This window comes from Leptopilina heterotoma, unplaced genomic scaffold, assembly GCF_015476425.1.
Source record: "Leptopilina heterotoma isolate Lh14 unplaced genomic scaffold, ASM1547642v1 Lhet_105, whole genome shotgun sequence".
Taxonomy (NCBI): domain Eukaryota; kingdom Metazoa; phylum Arthropoda; class Insecta; order Hymenoptera; family Figitidae; genus Leptopilina; species Leptopilina heterotoma.
The window spans coordinates 781050-802166 of record NW_025110819.1 but is presented as its reverse complement, the minus strand read 5'-3'; the positions used below and the strand labels follow the sequence as shown (position 1 = coordinate 802166).

At 22.4% G+C, this 21117-nt stretch overlaps 3 protein-coding genes across 3 annotated transcripts in view; all 3 read right to left on the bottom strand.

The window, feature by feature from the left end:
* The window catches only part of LOC122501519 (ubiquitin-conjugating enzyme E2 R2), a 40276-nt gene extending 38577 nt beyond the window's left edge, over nt 1–1699 (bottom strand). The window contains exon 1 of the mRNA XM_043611051.1: nt 953–1699. Within this exon, the coding sequence (XP_043466986.1) occupies nt 953–1126 (174 nt within the window). The 5' untranslated portion in view covers nt 1127–1699. The remainder of the gene's footprint in view (nt 1–952) is intronic.
* A 2427-nt stretch (nt 1700–4126) lies between these two features.
* LOC122501636 (pupal cuticle protein C1B-like) lies at nt 4127–6056 on the bottom strand. The gene is made up of 2 exons (XM_043611254.1): nt 5918–6056; nt 4127–4699 (listed from the first exon to the last, which is right to left on the bottom strand). Exons 1-2 carry the CDS (start codon nt 5927–5929, stop codon nt 4262–4264), a joined length of 450 nt encoding a protein of 149 aa, XP_043467189.1. The 5' UTR covers nt 5930–6056; the 3' UTR covers nt 4127–4261.
* Nucleotides 6057–16233: 10177 nt separating this feature from the next.
* On the bottom strand, nt 16234–20673 carry LOC122501724 (uncharacterized protein C10orf62 homolog). Its single transcript, XM_043611437.1, has 2 exons — nt 20556–20673; nt 16234–17100 (listed from the first exon to the last, which is right to left on the bottom strand). Exons 1-2 carry the CDS (start codon nt 20562–20564, stop codon nt 16357–16359), a joined length of 753 nt encoding a protein of 250 aa, XP_043467372.1. The 5' UTR covers nt 20565–20673; the 3' UTR covers nt 16234–16356.
* Nucleotides 20674–21117: the final 444 nt, after the last annotated feature.

The following is a 21117-nucleotide window of genomic DNA, read 5'->3' as shown; positions in this document are numbered from 1 at the left end:
CCTGAAAACAATTCAAACTATAAAACAAAAAATTGGAATAAAAAAAAACTAACTTTACGTGAGGATAAATTATTATTATTTATAACAATTTAATAATTGATAATCTAACCTGTAAATGCTTGACAAGATAATAATTGACCTTCACTATGATTCTTATCTAAAAAACAATTGTTTCTAACTGTATGACATATATACAAAATGTTGACATTGCCTTGACCACGAAGACAAAAAAAAATTCTCATTGATTTCCCTCTCTTTGGATATTCAAAGTGTAATAAAGTAATTTAACTGTAAAAAACAAGAAAATCATTTTTTCATTGCACACTGAACCCTCTGTGTTTTTACGTCAATCTACTCTTGTTTTTCAACCCCTATTAGTACTAGGGTAGAGAATTTTATTCATGCGCATCGCTGTCATCGTTGTCAGCATTGCCAACACTTTAGCTGCACGTGTGTGACCCTCCTCTCTCCCCCCCCTTTCTCCTCTCTCTCATTTCGCCCCCACTAACAATATTGTGTATATCTGATTGTTCTCGCGGGTCGATCATTCACAACTCTAGAAATACGTAATCAAATATTAGCCAATTTGGAAAAAAATTAAATTTTTCTTTTCCTCTTTCAAAATTTATCACTTTTTTCCAATTTTTATACGAAGCAAGAATATTTATCAAATTAGCGAGATTTAAATTAATTTATTTAATTTGTTAAAAAGGTAAAGAAAGTAGATTTAAAAACGAAAAGGACTTTTTGACAGTTTGACACAACTTACAATTATTATGTAAATACCAAATATGATAGATGTCAAAAAAGATAATAGAATTTGTGGGAAAAAAAATTGAATTCAATTCACTCAAAACAAAGCAGAAGCATATTCAAAACAAACGGATGGCTACTCTGGCGCGTCACTTGACAACATATATCCCAAAGGAAGTGAAAGAGAAAATTAACTAACCTTAAAATAGCCTCCTTGGTAGAGAGTGTCTGGTGGTCCGAAAATTGCAACTTCCCACTCGAACATGTTGTCCTCGTTAACAAGTTTGACGCGGAAGCCTTCGACGGGTTCCTCCTGGAGACTTTTGTATTCGAGGGCAAGAGCCCTGACGGCGCTAGAACTCGGCTGCGCCATTATTTTTGTTTCACTGTCTGGAATACGCCACTCGGATGTATTTTATCCAGTGCGCAAACAAAATGGTTTAATGAAATCTATATAGTATCCTCGTGAAATGAAAAATACACTTCTTTTTCTTTTTTTTTTGATAATAAGTTTCACACTGAAATTTAGGAGCACGCACACAAATAAACACACATACACCTCTTTTTTATTCCCCCTGCGATGATGAAGAAAGCCTTTTTGTCGACACTTTTTGACGCGATGTTTTGTTCACACCAACCTTTTCCTTTTGGCCTTTTTTTTCCTCTCTCTGTGTTGTGTTGTATATATGTGTATGTTCTCTCTTTGATGGGTTTTTATAAAGCGTTATTTTTTTTCTTTCTAACCTCAAATAACTGCCCAATCTTGAATCACCTCGAATTGTATAGAGTTTTCCACACTTCCAATTATGTTGACACAATTTTTTTAATCACTCCATGAAATAAACAAAGAAACAGTACAATCAAGAGGAAACAAAGCTGCAGACTGTTTCATGGAAATGATCAACTCAGCTCACGATGCGTGTAACAAAACAGCTGACATCTGTCTGCGTCAGTTAATGTTCTGCGTTTGCGCAGAATTACATGAAGCGCATGCGCATTAGAATTGGTTCTAGGTGCTATTTAAATAATCGCGGGAAATTCAATTTTTTCTCGTGTTGATTTTTAGATTTTTGTTGAAATTCAATGTGGTATTTTATTTTTATGATAAAAATAAAAGAAATTTGTAATGTGTTGAATGATTATTGGGTAGGAATGATAAATACGGGGGTGGGAAACGTGATTAATAGTGTGTGAATTAAGTGGGAATCCCGAACGTCCCGGATTTTTTGACAAGTATGACTGGTAGATGTTTAACAGGGGCAAACGCCTTAGTAATGATTTACAGTTTAACATATATGTTTTATATACACGCTTCGTAAGATAAATTATATTTATTATTAAATTAATATAATTAAGTAATATTATTAAATTATTAAATTTAAATTATATTATTTTATTATTTATTGTATATTTATATCTGTTAATTTATTTTTCAAGCGTTTATTTATTTTTATTAATTTTAATAATTATTTATTTATTAGAAGCTATTGCAATAAATAAATTAATATAAATTTGTTATATTTTAATATTATAATTATTAATTAATAAGCTTCTTAATTTATGGCAACTAAGTTAAAGTTTAATTAGGTAATTAAAAATTAATTTGTTATACAAAAAAAAATAATTAAAAAAATTGATTATAAGAAAAAAAGGAAAGAGAAAAAAGGAGAAAGTTAAAAATAAAGTTAATTAGGAAAATAAAAAGGAAAATTGAAAAGAAAAATAATTAGAAAAATAAATTAGCAATAAAATAAAGAAAACATGAAGAAATATACTTAGAGTCGACTTTAATTAAATTTTTTAAAAATAATAAATAAAATTAAAAGAAAATTTGAAAAAAATTAATTAAAAAAAATAAATTAACAATAAAACAAGAAGAAAGATAAAGAAAAAAATTATAAAATATATTTAGATGATTTAATAAATTTAAAAATAATAAAATTTAATTAATAAATAATTTTTAAAAGATATTTGATAATGTTAGTTAAGAAAAATTGTCATAATAAAGAAGTTGAAATTACTTGATTGTAATATGTACTAATAATTTTTCAAAAAAAAAAGTTAAGAAATAATAAACAAATTGAAAGGAAAATTAAGAAAAATATTAATTAAAAAAGTAAATTAATAATAAAATCCAGAAAAATAAAGAAAAAAAATTATAAACTGTATATTTAAAGACAATTGTAATTACTATTAATTAATTAAATTATTAATTAATAAATAAGTTTAATAAATTAATTAATAAAATACAGAAAAAAATAAAAATAATTAATAAAAAGTTTAAATAAATTTAAAAAGATATCTGAGAATGTTAATTAAGAAAAATTGTCTTAATAAATAAATTGAAATTACTTGATTGTAATATAAATAAGTTTTCAAAAAGAAAATTAAGAAAAATACTAATTTAAAAAGTCAATTAGATAATAATAAAATTCAGAAAAATAAAAAAAATCATAAACTTTATATTTAAAGACAACTGTAATTACTATTAATTAATTAAATTATTAACTAATAAATAAAATTTAATAAATTAATTAATAAATTATTAATAAAATACAGAAAAATAAAAAAAAATATGAATTTCAAGAAGGCTATTGAAAAAAGTTTATTTGATTCAAATAACTGATTACTTGACCTATTATCAATTAAATATTTACTTGAATCAAATAATATTTATGTTAATCAATTAATTGGCATTTGTTTTAAATCCTACTGAAATTATTGGTTTAAATACCATTTAATTGACTCAAATAAAAATTATTTGATTCAATTAAATATTTAATTGATTATGATCAAGTAATCGTTTATTTGAGTTAAATAAATTATTTTTCAGTGTACATAGTTATTATTAATTAATTTAATTTTTTTAATTAATAATTAAAATAGTAATTAAGAAAAATTGCAATAATAATTAAATTGGATTTACTTGATTGTAATATTAATTTATTGTCAAAAAAATGCAAAATAAAAGGAAAATGAAGAAGAAGAAGAAATTATTAATAAAAAAAAAATTAATTAAAAAGTAAATTAATAATAAAATACAAGAAAATAAAGAAGTAATTATAAACTTTATTTAAAGACGACTGTAATTATTGTTAATTATTTAAATTATTACTTAACAAATAAAATTTATAGAATAATAAAATTTATAGTTAATAAAGTAATAAATTAATAATAAAATACAAGAAAATAAAAGAAAAGACATAAAGAAAAAAGAACTGTATTTAAAGACGAATAAAGTTAATGTTAATGAATTAAATTGCTTTTTAAATTAATAATTAAGTTATTAATTAAGCAAAATTGCAATAATAATAATAATAATAATAATAATAAATAAACTGGATAAGAGGTTTTCGAAAAATAAAACTAATTATTTACATATTCAAATAAACTGATTTAATTTTATTATATTTTATTATTTACAATAATTGATGTGGTCTGATTTTTTTTCTATTTTTTTTTCGTTTTTTGTAATGAGATTGTAAGATTATGATAATTTTGAGAGAAATCACCAACTGTAGACGCCAATTGGACTGCTGTAGGACATGTGTGAGACGGCAACGGCTGGACTGTAGGCAACACCGAGGAGGCTAGCGGGCGCAGCGTGGGCAACTGGGGCAGCGGCATAGGTGTGGGCAACTGGAGCAGCGGCATAAGTCTGGGCAATTGGTGCAGCGGCGTAAGTGTGGGCAACTGGAGCGGCGGCATAAGTCTGGGCAATTGGGGCAGCGGCGTAAGTGTGTGCAACATAGCCAGGATTGCTCACGCGAATATCAGATTTGCTGCTGCTCGAGAATGGCGTTTGAATTGTTTTACTTTGAGTGGAAATTTGAGCTAAATTTCCTGGGCTTCGTAGAATATTGTCCTGAGTTGATGTCAACGCTGCCGGTTGATATTGAACGAATCCAGCGTTGACAGCTGCCAAAAGGCAAGCGACAATTGTAATCTGCGGAGGAAAACAAATTTTTTTTTGTAAATCAATTATTTTTTTACAAACAATAATAATTATTTATTAATTAAATATTGAATTGGCCTCTACAGTTTTATTATTCTTAATTTTTATTAATATTATAATTATTTTTAATTCTTTTAATTCATGAATAAAAGTATTATTAATTATAAAAAAAAATTGATAATTAATTTATAATCAGTGTGTAGTAGCTGAGTGGTAACGCCGCTTGTATGAGGCGACAGAAAAGTCTGGGGTTCGATTCCTCACGATTTTAAATTGTAATAATAATTTTACTTTTTAGTTTTTATTCTAATAATAATAATAGTAATAAGAATAATTAATAATACGAATAAAATAAAAAAAATAATAAAATAATAATCATAAAAGTGAAATAAAATTTAAAAAAGAATATTAAAATGAAATTAGAAAACAGATTATATTTTGTAAAATAGTTATTACACTTATTATTTTCATAAAATAAATAAAAATTGAAAATATTTAGAAAGCGTAAAGTGGAAATAATATAAAAATAATCAAATATAAAAAACAAAAATAAAAAATAAAATAAAGCTTGCAAAATAAAAATGAAATAAAAAACTACATTAAATTTCAACGAATGAAAAGGTAAAGAAAAAATGAAAGTGGAGCAAAAATGAAAAATAAGATGAAAAAAAAAATTAAATCTCAACGAATAAAAAAGAAAAAATGAAATAAAAATTGAAATATAATAAAAAAAATTGTTATGGTAAAAAAAAGAGAAATAAAGAAACCAATTTTAAAGTAATAAAAATAAATAGCAATAAGAAGGAAAATTGAATAAAAATTTATTTAAAAAAAAAAAATAATAATAGTAAACAAACAAATAAAAAAAGAAAAATAATAGAAGAAAAAAATAATAGATGCTAAAATATAAAAAAAACTAAATAATATATAAATAAAAAAAATAAAATAATAAATAAATAAAAAAATAATAAAAAACAATAAAAATCAAAATATAGAATCGGAGCGAATAATAGATCAAATAATAAATAAAATACGAAATGAATAAATAAAAAAAAAGATGATTAAAAGGGAAAAAATACATTTTTGCAATAAAAATACAAAATTAATTTAAAAATAACAGAGAAACTATGATAAAAGGAAAAAATACGTTTTTCCAATCAGAAAACTGAACTTTTTTGCTGAATGCAAATTTTTGGCGAAAGAACCCACCTTGGAGAACATGTTTGAAAATGTTTTATCTTGGACTTGGTAGTTCCTGACTGACTATGTTGATCTTGTTAAATTCGAATTCTTTTATACCCTGGCCACGCCAAAAGTTGGGACCAAAGGGTGGGGCCGCTAAAAAGCCCGGGGCGGGTACACCCAATATCGTGAAACTTTCGCTGATAAAAAAAAGAATAAGACAAAAAAATAAAAAATAAAATAAAACCGAAGTATACGCGCATATGACTCGAAAATAAGAACCGATTGTAAGTTCCTTCCCGGCCAAGAATCGGATAATTTGAACCAACCTTGAACCAGATATTGAATCTGTGGGAGAATCCAGAGAATGGTATAAAACGTGCGTTTGTGTGTTTATTATGTGTGTATAGCGAAAATTATAATATCCACGCCCAGATTTTATTATAAAATATTGTATTAAAATAAATGGTGATTAGAATATTTTTGGACTAATAACATCTTTTTAATTTATGGATTTCTAAATGACTATAGAAAATTCAAAACACTATTTTTTTTAAATTATGTTGAGAAAATAATTTTTAGACTAGAAGAGAAAAATTTTATTTAAACTAAACATATAGTTTAATTGAGTTAAATAAAATTATATTTGTCTCAGAGCTTACTAAACTATTTTCCAACCAAATAAAATTTTATTTGATCCAAAAAGAATTTTATTTGAAAGAAACCAAATTTTATTTCTACTAAAAAATTTTTACTTCAACCAAACAAAATTTTAATTGAAAGAAACCAAATTTTATTTGAACCAAAAGAATTTCATTTAAACTAAACAAAATCTTATTTGAAAGAACTAACATTTTATTTGAAAGAAACCAAATTTTATTTGAACCAAAAGAATTTTATTTAAAACAAAATCTTATTTGAAGGAATCCAAATTTTATTTGAACCAAAAAAAATTTTATTTGTAGCATTCAAAATTTTATTTATAGCATTCAAAATTTTATTTGAACTAAAAAGAATTTTATTTGAACAAAAAAAAATTTTTATAAAGAATCAAAATTTTATTTAAAGCAAAAAAATTTTATTTGAAAGAATCCAAATTTTATTTGAACCAAAAAAATTTTATTTGAAACAAAGAAAATCTTTTATTTGAAAGAACCCATATTTTATTCGAATGAATCCAAATTTTATTTGAACTAAAAGAATTTTACTTTAACCAAAATTTTAATTGAAAGAATCCAAATTTTATTTGAACCAAAAAAATTTTATTTGAAACAAAGAAAATCTTTTATTTGAAAGAACCCATATTTTATTCGAATGAATCCAAATTTTATTTGAACTAAAAGAATTTTACTTTAACCAAAATTTTAATTGAAAGAAGCCAAATTTTATTTGAACCAAAAAAATTTTATTTTAACAAAACAAAATTTTATTTGAAGTAAATAAGAAGTTTATTTGAATCAAGAAATATTTTATTTGAAAGAAACCAAATTTTATTTGAACCAAAAGAATTTTATTTCAACCAGAAAAAATTTTATTTAAAACAAACAAAATCTTATTTGAACGAATCCAAATTTTATTTGAACCAAAAAAATTTTATTTGAAACATAAAAAATTTTAAATGAACTAAAAAGAATTTTATTTGAACCAAAAAAAAATTGTTATAAAGAATAAAAATTTTATTTGAAGCAACAAAATTTTATTTGAACCAAACAAAATTTTATTTGAAACAAAAACAAAATCTTATTTGAAAGAACCCATATTTTATTCGAATTAATCTAAATTTTATTTGAACTAAAAAAATTTTACTTGAATCAAAATTTTAATTGAAGGAAGCCAAATTTTATTCGAATGAATCCAAATTTTATTTGAACTAAAAAAATTTTACTTGAACCAAAATTTTAATTCAAAGAAGACAAATTTTATTTGAACCAAAAGAATTTTATTTTAACCAAACAAAATTTTATTTGAACTAAAAAAGAAGTTTATTCAAATCAAGAAAAATTTTATTTGAAAGAATCAAAATTTTAATTTGAACCAAAAAAATTTTATTTGAAACAAAAAAAAAAGTAATGAAAAAAGTAATTTTATATAAATTTAAAGCAATAGTTTTTACATAAATTTACAGTAAAATTATTTATGTATAAATTATCGTAATGAACATAAAATAATAACAAAGAGAGGATAAAAATGCAAAAAGTAAAATTTGATTTATTGTTAGAAATAGAAAAATATAAAAAAACCAAAAATAAAGTAATGAAAAAAATTATTAATAATAAATTATAGATTATAAAAATAACAAAAACAATAATAATAATCATACTAATTGATTTTAATTAAGTAGAGACCTCATTAAATGAATCTTAATTTTTTTTTGTATAAAAAATATCAATGAAGTTTTAATGACAAATACTATAACGTTATATAACTACAAAAAATTATAAAATCACTAAAGTATAATGAGATTTCAAAACACTTGCCTCTTGAGATTTTAATCTTGACCTGAATCAAGGGCAATTACAAACTGACAAAATTCACTTATAATTTTTATTTTAATATTAAAGTTTACATTTTAAAAAATGCGAGGAAAATTTTTTCTATTTGCAAAAAAAAAACATATTTTAAACTATAGAAAGGAAGAAAATAGAAAATTAATACAATTGCTAACAAAAACATTTATTTACAGAAGTACAAAATATAAAAAATACATTATCAACGTTGAGACATGTATTACATTATATAATAAAATATACAAAAGAAAATTAATTCGTAATTTGTTTCCGAGCTTTTTCGAAATTAAAAAAAGAGTACAAAATTAATACAAAAAAAAAGATAATTAAAGCTAATTTAATGGACGAAAATAATATTCAAGAAACTAATTGCAATTAAATTAATTTCTTTTTTGGAAAAATTTTTTTATAAATAATTACGCTTATTACATATTACCCTAATTATATAATTACTCTAATTATATATTATTTTAATTATATATTTCTCTAATTATATTATTAGTGTAATTATATAATTAGAAAAATATATAATTATTACACAATTACTCCAATTATATAATTACACTAATTATATAATTATTCTAATTATATAATTATAATTATTTCCCAATTGCATAATTATCATAATTATAAGAACTATATATATAATTATATAATTACAAGAATTATATATAATTATTATATTATTATTTTAAGAAATTTCGCACCCGAGACGGGAATCGAACCCTGGTATCTTTCTCTATTAACAATGCTTCTAACCACTGAGCTAATTTATAGGAACTATATTATTATAATTACTATATCAGTCGAGAACTATAATCGATCAGTTGATGATATTAATTAATACAATAAAAAATTTAATTTTTTTTATCTCCATTTGTAGAAAATTTTTCCATTCGAACTTGTAAATGTCACGTGTGAAACTTCATTTGCCGGTGAATAGGTAATTTTTTTGACAAGTTTCAAAATTGGCTTTTGCGTTATTGGAATTATTTTGTATGACGATTGTGACGCAACTGGAGAAATTGAAATTAAATCAACATTTTTCTTGGAATTGGTATTTTTCACGATCGTTGGTTCCGTTACATAATTAATTGGCGACGACGTTGATTTTTCATAATAATACACATTTGGATTTTGATAATTTTTCGAATGATAATTTGTCCCCTGATAATTTGTTCCTTGATAATTTGTCCCTTGATAATTTGTCCCTTGGTAACTATCCAATTGTGCTGGTTTTTTGTAAATATTTCCCAATTGATAATTTGTATTTTGAATTTGATAACTATCTGGATTTTGATAATTTTGATAATTCTGATAATTTTGATAATTTTTTATATTTACATTATTTGGTTTATTTGAATAATTCTTTTTATTAGAATTCTGATAATTTTTCCAATCGAAATTTGTATTTTGTCCTGAATTTTGATTTTGATAATTAATCGAATCGAAATTTTGATGATAATTTTTTAATTCTGAATTTGGTGTTTGATATTTTTCAGTTGAGGGATTTTGATAATTCTTCAAATTTTGTGTTTGATATGTTTTTAAATCATAATTTGGATTTTGATAACCGGAATTTGGATATTTTATTGTTGTGCCAAAATTTTGTGCTGGATAAAAATTCAAATCGGAATTTTGATTTTGATAATTCTTCAAATCAAAATTTTGTGTTTGATAATTTTTCAAACCAGAATTATCAGTTCGATAATTTTTCAAATCAGAATTTCGTGTTTGATAATTTTTCAAGTCAGAATTTCCTGTTTGATAATTTTTCAAACCAGAATTATCAGTTTGATAATTTTTCAAACCAGAATTTTGTGTTTGATAATTTTTCAAATCAGAATTTCGTGTTTGATAATTTTTCAAACCAGAATTTTCATTTTGATAATTTTTCAAATCAGAATTATTATCAGTTTGATAATATTTTTTTGTATCAGAATTTTGCTTTGGATGAATTTTTACTTCTGCACTAGTTGTTTGATAATTTTTTGTTGTTGGCAAATTTTCGTTGTGATAATTTTTTGATTTTAAATTTTGATAATTATTTGTTGTTTCTGAAGTTCTGTAGTTTGGTGTAAAATATTTTTGCTCGTAATTTTGATTTTGTGTTGTTGGCGAACGATATTGTTCGGTTTGATAATTTGGTGATGGATAATTTTTTAATTGATAACTATCACCAAATTGAGTTGCTGTCGTTGAGGGAATTGGAGTTGTACTTGAACTTTGAATTAAAGTCGATCTTGGTCGATGAGTTGTTATCGTTTCCGGAATTACTATTTGAAAATTTGATCTATTTCTTAATCGATTATTGCCTCTATTGACTTGTTGTGGAGAAATTCTACTTTGTTTTGTTGATCGATTATTTGTTTTGTCATTTGGATTTGGAGTTGTGCCACTCGCCATTAGAAAGACTGTAAAAATGATGATCAACTGAAAAATAAATCATAGAATTTTTTTAAATGAAAAACAAAAGTTTAAAAAATTTTTTTTTAATTATTATTGTTTTTAATTCATTTTTTGCACTTTTTTTGTATTTTTTCAATAATATTTTATTTTTTTTCTAAATTTGTTATTTCTAACTTTTATTATCAACTAAATGTTCTTATTTAACAAGTAGTTTTTATTATCAGTCACAATAACTGTTAATAGGAAATTAAAATAAAAATTTATTAATTATTATTACTCAAAATTAATTAAATCTTTTCGTTTTTAATTAAATTAATTTAATTTTAATTAAACACTTTTTGGATAATAATTATTAACTTATTATTTTGAATTATTATTGTTAAATGTTTTTAACTAAATTTTTTATTATCAGTTTCACAATAATTATTATAATTGCAATTAAAATTAAATAAATATTATTCACTAGACAATATTAAATAAAATTTTTTGCAATAAAATTTTAATTAAACATTTTTGATAGGTACAATAATTATTAATTTATTTTTTTTGAACTCCTATCGCAACTAAATCTTTTTAATTAACAAATAATTTTTATTATTATCAGTCACAATAATTATTAATTGTAAATTAAAAGTGAATGTTTATTAATTATTACTCAAAATTAATTAATTAATTCACTTTTTTTTAAATAAAATTTTAATTATACTTTTCTTCAGTTTCAGTCACAATATAATTATTAAATTATTTCTTAAATAATTTTTTTTTTTTCAAGAAGATTTTTAATTAAATACTTTTTATAATTAGTCACAAAATATTGAAATTATAAATTATAAATTCACAAAATTTAAATATAATTCAATTTTGATAATGATTATTTCTCAAATTAAATATTAAATTTTCGTTAAATATTTTTTATCACCAGCGACAAGAATTTTTAATTGTAAATTAAAATTAAATTGAAGTATTAATTTATTAATTATTATCTGGCTCTCAATACAATAATTAAATTAATTTTTAAAGAAACAAATTATTATTTGATAAAATGAAAATCTGTGAAAATAATTTATTATTTTTATTTTATTAAAAACTTTTTAAAAATATTTATATATTTGAATTTCTATGATTTTTATCTTAAATTCTCAGGCACTGAATTTTTAAATAAATAAACTATTATTAAATAAAATAAAAAATAAAAGTCTACGAAAATAATTTATTAATTTTTTTCTATTTATAATTTCTTAAAAATAATAAAATTCGAATTTCTACGATTTTTACCTTAAATTCCATGACACTGAATAAATATTCCCAGATAAGAGAAGAAATTGAACTACTTTCTTTCAAGAGAATGAAAGCCCTTTATATATATACCTAGGCAGTACTTTACTTTCTTCTGAAACTTTCTTACGGAACTAATTCGATATCTATTTTTGTTTAATTGTGACGAAATTCACGAGAGAAAAACAAAAATAAAAAGAGTCTTATAAAGTAGACGAAATTTTAAAATTCGTGGGAAAAGAATTTTTTTTTTTTGCTATAATACACACTGTGAAAAATTTGAAAAAAAATCTTATAGATTAAAATCTATTATAGAAGATTATTAGAATTATAAATTAGAATCGAAGAAAAAAAAGTATATTTGATGGTAAAAAAAAAATTTGAAAATAATAGATAATTAATATAGAAAGAGGAAGGAAAAGCAGAAGTAAAATGTTATATTGGAAAAAAAGAGAAGAAAATGAAGAAATAATTTTAATTTTCGAGTAAATTGGTATTAAAAGGCTAAAATTAAATAATTTTTGAATTTTTTTTTTCAATATTTAAAAGTTCAGAAGTTGAATGTTCTCGCACGATACGAGAAAGGTCATTCACGTTACATAAAGTTATAATTATCATCATTATTTCATTGAGACTTTATTTTGATGTTATTTATTACTTTCGTGTAAAGAAATGAGGGTTTATTTAAAATTTTCAACAAATTACAGTCAAAATTGAGTTATTTTCTCGAAAATTGGAGAAAAAATGATAATTACTTTATATTCATAAGAAAATATTTTCTTATTTACTTTACTTATTTATTTTATTTATTATCCTTCGTTTTTTATTAAAAATTTTTTTTTATAATTTAAATTTTTTGTTTAAATTAATGTAAATAAATGTAAATAAATTAATGAAATAAATATAAAAAAACAATTGTTTCTTATTATGTGGATTAATTTTAAAATAGCAAATTTAAATTATATCAATTAAGAATAATAAATAAATTCACATTCTATGAATAAACAATAATAAATAATTTCCCATTCTAATAATAAATAAATATAAACAATATTATTAAATAACACCGAGTGATAAATTCAAATTAACATTTTATAAACAATAATTGTTAATATAAAAATATGGCTATTTAATAATTATTATAATGTGAATTAATTTCTACTACTAAATTATATTTATTTTTTAATTATTATTTATTATTACTTTTTAATTACTATTTATTAATTATTATTTATTACTTATTAATTATATTTATTCACTTCGATTTTATTCTGCGTAATATAATAATTAAAAATCTCAGTTTTTTTCCTATTTAATTAAAATGTACCTACTTTTTGTTTATTTTTAAACGATCGTTTATCTCACCGAATTTTTTTTTTTTTGTATCATGAATTTCAAATGATATTTAAATCGAAATTGCGCCTGAAAAGATCAAAATTCACCGATTCTGATCTTTCAGTGGAGAATTGTTTTTTTCTGCTGGAAATTTCGCAATTTCTGGCAAAAGAAGGTAACCGTGTCCCTTTTCCCTGTCGAAGGTCGTTAAAAATAGTTTGCAGAATTTCTTACATGGCCTCTCGAAAATATTTCCATTAAAAAAAAAATAAAAAACTATAAAAATATAAAGACCTTTAATTACAAAAAAAAAAAAAAAAAATCTAGAATATTTTATCCTCTCTTCTTTATTAAAATAATTTTTTAGTTGAAAAATTCTTTCTATAAAATTTATTTCAAACGGATATTTATTTTAAAAATACTAAAAATATAGAAAAAATGTACTCTTGTTTTAATAGTAAATATTGACTCAAGAATAATAGAAATTTTCATAGGAAAAAAAAAATATTCGTAGAAGGAAATATTTTTCTACACTTTTCTCTTTCGATTTTAATAATATACAAATTAATGGTGTTAATAAAACGAAAAAAAAATAGAAATTCTCTTGTGAGAAATTATCACACAGTTGGTAATTTAATTAATTCGTTATAGTTTCAAAAAAAAAATTTTTTTTTTAAAAATGGAAAAAAGGAAAAGTTTTAAATAATGGAAAATTTTTGTCTGCGGAGTATTTACGCCAATAGAGAGTGACATGTGTCACGTAAGAACAATACGCGGGCTTAATTAATTTTTTTTTCGTTTTTAATCGTCACTTTCATCTTTGAAACTGGAACACTTGACTGCTGGACCACGCCTGCAATATCGGAAAATGCCTGCGGGGCCGAAGCCCTATAGTGATACAATGCCGACGTTTACGAGACTTTTTGATGATGCAAGAATGATTTAAGTCATAATTGACTCCATCTCTCCATTATGAAAGTACGTTTTTCCAGTTTTATTCACATTTTTCTTGTATTTTTTTTTTTTATTTTTTTTCTTTTTTTGTATTTTTTTTTCTTTTTTTGAATTTTTTTTCTTGTTTTTTTTTGTATTGTATTTTTTTGTCTTGAAAAAGAGAGAAATAAAATACACTTTTCTGTTAAAAAAATAATTACTTTATTCACGGAAAAATATTTTATCTGCAAGTAAATTTCACTACATTAGCGAAATTTTTATTTGCTTCAGTTACAATTTTTTTCTATTCTAGAAAAAATTATCGCTGTTCCAGGTAAAATTATTTTTCCATATTTAATTAAAATTTTAGATAATTGAATTAAATTATCAATTTTATATTAAATATAAAATATAAATTAAAATACGAGCACTGACCAAATACAGAAATAAATAATTTATTTGCAATTTTTTTCATAATTACTAATTTAATTAATAATTTAATTGAAATTCTATTAATTATATAATTTATTGTAATTTTTTTAAAAACTTCAATTTTTGTAAATAGGGGAGAGAGAGGTGCAAAATTAATAGAAATATAATACTTATATATTAGTTCAATATAATTATTAATAATTGTTACGATATATCGTAATTTAATAATTATTCATAATTACTTATTTCACTTATTTGTGAATAAAAATTGAATACAGAGTAAAATTAGGATTTAAGAAATAATTATTAGAGAGGAATATTTTTTTTTATTTTCTCACTGATGTAATTACAGTATACAATTAATTAATAATTTCTTAATATAATTTATAATTACATAACATAGTATCAAAAATCTAATTGTAGAATTTACAATGATTTGATTAAATCGTGACATGCAGAAATTTTTTTGTACATGTAATGGAATAAAAATCTTGAGATGAATGTTAAAAATTCTATTCAGAATGCGAATTAAAAATAATTCGTTACAAATAATTTCGTAGTGAAAAAAACTCAGATGTAAAATTTTTTTTTTTTTAGAAAGTAAATTTTCTACTGGCGCAAAATTTTAATTGACAAAATCAAATGATAAATATGTCGATGAGTGAAATAAAGTTCCAAACAATTGAGAACAAAAAAATACTTGTTTTCTTAAAAAAAAAATTTTCTTCCTTGACAAAAAATTGTTTTTGTTAAAAAAAGTAATTGTTTTCGTTAAAAAAACAATTTTTTTCATTGACAAAAAATTGTTTACGTTATAGAAATAATTTTTTTTTTGTAAACTAAAAATAGTTTTCGTGAATAAATAATTGTTTTTGTTAAAAAAAAAAAAATTGTTTTCGTTGAAAAAATAATTTTTTTCGCTAACAAAAAAAATTGTTTTCGTTAAAGAAATAATTTTTTTCCAAACAAAAAATTGTTTTCTTGAATCAATAATTGTTATTCATAGAAAGAAAAAATTTCGTTTTTCAAAAAGTATTTACTTTGTGAAAAAAGCGCAGAATTTTAATACGAATAAAATTAAATGTCGATGATTAAAAAAAATTTGAAAAACAAATTATTTTTAAATAAATTAAATTTCGTTAGTAATTTTTTCTTTGCATAAAAATTCAAAAAAAGAAAATTTGTTTTCAATTTTTGTTGACGCAAAATAAATGGACAACTGCTTGAAAAGGTGGGGAAAAATAAATTTTTGAAATTCTTACCAAGAAAAGTAATTTTTTTTCTCTTATAAAAATTTCAAAGAAGGTAAAAATTCTGTTTTTTGGAAAGTAAATTTTTAACTCACGCAAAATATAAATATAGAAATGGAAAAACAGTGAAAATTTTTATTTAAAATGAAAAATAAATTTTTCAAAAGTTTAATAAGAAAATTTTATTTTTTTTTTTTTTGTATAAAAATTCGAAAAGGTAAAAATTTTGATTTTTTTGAAAAGTAAATTTTCAAATGGAGCAAAATTCAAATGAAAAATGAGGATGGAGAAAAAATAAATTTTTGAAAAATTTATTCTCAATTATTTACCAGCCATGAGCGGGGGAGGAAATTTGCTGGGCATCGCCGTGGGAAACCGGATGTGGGGCATTAATTACCGGATATGAATAAGGAATTCGAACGGAATTCGAAACGTGTCCAATGGGGGCAATTCTCTGCGGGGCATTTTGCGAAAATGTGACACTCGGCGGGACAACGAAATTTCCTCCAGCGTGACCACCGTGACCTAAATGTCCCAATTGACCTAAATGACCTACATTTCCCACTTGACCTAAATGTCCCAAATGTCCTACTTGTCCCACATGACCCAAGTGACCAACTTGTCCTAAATGTCCCAAATGTCCCACTTGGCCCACATGACCTAAGTGACCAACTTGTCCTAAATGTCCCAAATGTCCCACTTGTCCCAAGTGACCCAAATGTCCAACTTGACCTAAATGCGTAATTTGACCAGTTTGAAGTGCATAGGCGTGAGGATTAGCACGTTGAACAAGTTGTGCTTGATTTAATGCGAAATTTTTCGCAGCCGGCGCATAAGCGTAACCAGTGTGGCCCAATGGTTGAATTGCTCCGATAACTGGACGTCCATGCGCTGATATTAATCCAGGATTATGAGAATTCAAATAATTGGCGTCGCCGTGAATTCCTAAACCATTTTCCCGAACTTGATATCCTCCTGGGTATAGTCCGTAATTTGGAGGATTTATTATTGTTGGTCCATGATTTAAATGAGCATTCGATAGTGCAATTAGACAGGCGACGACAAATATCTGTCAAAAGAAAAAAAAAACGAGAAATAAATTATAAGTATTGTTAAAAATAAGAAGAGTTTGAATTTTAGTTTTTTTTCTACAAGGAAAGAAAACAAAAATAATCAAATTTGTAAAAAGTATTTTACTATTTGCTCTCTAAATTTTTTTCGATTAGTAAAATTGTTTAAAAATTGTAATTAGTGACTGACTTTATTGAATTAGTAATTTTTATTAATAAATACTATTTCTAACTAATTTATTAGTAAAATTTATTAATAAATACTATTTAATTACTATTTTAATTTTATTACTATTTATTATTTTATTATTAAATACTATTTCCAATTAATTTATGAGTAAAATTTACTAATGTAAAAGCAAAAAGTCAGTTATTAAATTTTACTAATGAATAATAGTAATTTCTACTAATTTAATAGTAAAATTTACAAATTCCAAAGCAAAAAATCAGTTACTTATTCAAATTAGTAAATATTTTTACGTATTCAAAATTTAAAGAGGGGGGAGACAATTTTTTGCGTTTACAGTATGTCGGACATTAAATTAAATAGTACATATTTAGTAGAAAATTCTTTCATTGTCAGACGTTTTTTTTTATTTTAAAGTAGATAATTCTTTTACAGTCAGACACTATTGAATATTTACTGGTGGAAAAGATTCTTTTTTTACTATAAAAAGGAAAGAAATTAAATTTTACTTACAAAGTACAAAAGTCTCTTAATGTCAGATATTTTTCTGATTTTACAGTAGAAAAAGATTTTAAAGTCAGACAATACTTAATTCTTTTTATTAGAAAATTCTTTCCTTTTCTTGCAGTGTAAAAAAAGGAAAAAAAAATTAAATCACATATGTATATTAAGTAGAAAATTCTTTCACGGTCAGACTTTGGTTTTATATAAAAGTAAAAAAAGAAAAAAAAATTAATTCATAGTAAAAAATTCTTTCATTGTCAGACATTTGTTTCTATTTTAAAGTAGATAATTCCTTAATAGTCAGACAGTATTTAATATTCACTTTTGGAAAACATTCGTTTTTTTACTATAAAAACTAAAGGAAATAAATTAAATTTTACATAAAAAGTACAAAAGTCTCTTATTGTCAGATATTTCTTTGATTTTACAGTAGAAAAAGATTTTAAAGTCAGACAATACTCATTTTTTTCTATTAGAAAAGTATAATTATTATCCTTTTCTTGCAGTGTTAAAAAATGAAAAAAAAATAAATCATAAATCATAATAAATCATGTTAAGTAGAAAATTCTTTCACTGACAGATATTTTAAATTTTTTAAGTAGATGAATATTTTTTTATTTTTTTTTTAATATTTTTTTTTTTATTTTTATTTATTTTTTTTTATTTTTTTTTTATTTATTTATTTTTTTTTGTTCACAGTAGAACAATTAATTGTTGTACAACTATTTTTTTTCTTTAAAATAGAAAAAGAAAGTAAAATAAAAAACACTTCTCGTTTTTTAAGTTGAGAATAAGTTTAATTAACAAAAACATTTTTCTTAAAAAGTAGAAAAACTTAAATATAGTCAGCCATTTTTTAATACACCTACAGAAAACAAAAATCTGGTTACAATCAGAGATTTTATCTCATCGTTAAAAAAAATATGAGGCAATAAATTTTTTTTTCTGCAGTAGATAATTCTTTTATTATTAGACATTATAGTATAAAATATGAATATTTAGTTGAAAATTGTATTATTCGCAGACAATTAAAAATAAATAATTTTTAATTTTATTCTTTTAATTGAAAAAAATTCATTGTATATTTTTACACTTTCGTCTTTTTAAATAGAAAAAATAGTTATTGTCGAAGAATTTTTTTGTCCCATAGTGAAAAAAGAATTTCTTGTCTGTCAGTTTTTTTTTATTCAGTAGGAAGGGAACTTATTTTCAGAAAATGTTTCTGAGTTTACATAGTAGAGAAAATAATTTATAGTCAGACATTTTTTGGTTTTCAGTAAATGAATAATTTATTTTTAGCCAATTTTTTTTTTTCATTTATATTTGAAAAACGAATTTAATGTTCTGTGAAAAAAGGATAAAATTAAAACATACATATTTAATAGAAAATTCTTGTATTTTTGATACGTTTTTTGATGTTACAGTAGAAAAAGATGTTATAGCCAGACAATGTTAATATTAAACTAAACTGAAAAAACACTTTTACAAAATTTATTATTTATTTTCTTTTCGTGATACCTAGTTTTTTTTTATTTTCTACTTTTGCTATCTAGTTTCAATATTTCTATTTATATGAAAGGAAATAATTATTAGATGAAAACTAAATAATTTTGTAATAAAATCGAAAAAATATTCGAGAAAAAGTGCATATAATTTAATTTCAAATTATAATATTGAATATGCAATTAATTAATGGTTTTCGATATTGATTACAAAATTGTATAATTAAATAATAAAATAATCTATTTTTGTAATTACATATTAGTAAAAGAGGAGAAAAATACTTTGATATATTACCAAACCTATTGATGTAATGAAAATTATAATTTATTTACAATCGACTTTCGAGAAATTGAATCTCATGTTACATAAAAAATTCAAATTATCAAGGTTTTTTATTTATCGAATAATTTAACTATTTTAAAGAGTGTTTGAAAGAACTCGAAACCAAATTCATTGAAAAATCCCATTTACCGAAAATTTAATAATAGAGAGAGATGACTGAATTTAATTTTCATTTTTGTTGAAAATTATCTCAAAGTTAAATAATTATACAAATTAGTTTTCCTTTAAATAAATTCTATTTATTTTTATTTTTTTAAGAAGAATATTTTCATGTCTGTTAAAAATTTGAAACATATTCTGTTTGTTTTGATTCTATGAATTTGAAAAAAAAATCACGAGAAACAAAATTCGAGAATTGTAAACAATTAATTTACAATAGCACTGTTCAATTATAAATTCACAAAACACTGGCATTCACTGATTACACTTGCACTTTATTTACACCTTCTTTTTTTCGAAAAAAAACAGTCTTTTAACTAATATTTACAAATTATAGAAAAAAAAAATATTTTCTAGAATAGCGAAAGTTATAACTTGAAGCAACTTTGAATTTCGCGAATATAACGAAATTTGTAGCTGTTTCAGTTAAAAATTCGTTTCCTCATATAAAAATATATTAAATATTTCATTTAAAAAAATTATTATTAAGTTTTATTAAAATTTCTAAATTCTAAATTAAAAAATTGTAAATATTCAATAAAGAATAGAAATTCAATAAACAAAGTAGTAATTTAAATGGATTAAAAATATTTAATTTCCCTAAATAAGTAAGGAGAGTAATAGTAAGAATACTATAAGAACAAACTTTTGTAAATATTGAGTTAATCGCTTTAGAATTTAACTGCACAGGCGGTACAAAAATTGGAAGAAAATTTGAAATATTTTTTTAGAAAATTTATTTGGAAAAATTAAATTTACCTTGAACATTGTCTTTTATTAGAAGGACTGTTGTGAGTGTATATAAGGGGGTAGTCGTTAGAATTGTTACTCCGTTAAAGCGTATCTCAGAGTATTTATACCACAAATTGCAATGCAATATTCAATCCTCGAGAATAGAGTGGATTTTGTTGCACTTTAGATGAACTGTGTATTAGATAGGCGTGGTTTATATACTATATTAGAACTGTCACCTTTGTAATTGTTGTATAGACTATAATTTTATTGAATTCATTCAAATTTTTTTGTTTTTTTTGCTGCTAAATTTAATTTCTTTTATTTACAATTTATGAAAAGGGAAAAAGCACTGATAACAAACACTTTGGCTTTCAAGAGTGAATTAATTTTTTTTATACTCTAGAATTGTTCACACGATCGAGACGAAAATTACAAATCGTATATTTGCAGTGGTAGAAAGAAATGAGAGTGTATGGAAAATTTTTTTATTTTCTAGTAGAAAAGGATTTTATAGTCAGACAGAATTAGTATTCAGAATAGAGCAACTATACTTATGTTGTAGGAAAATTTTTGTAGGAAATGAGAC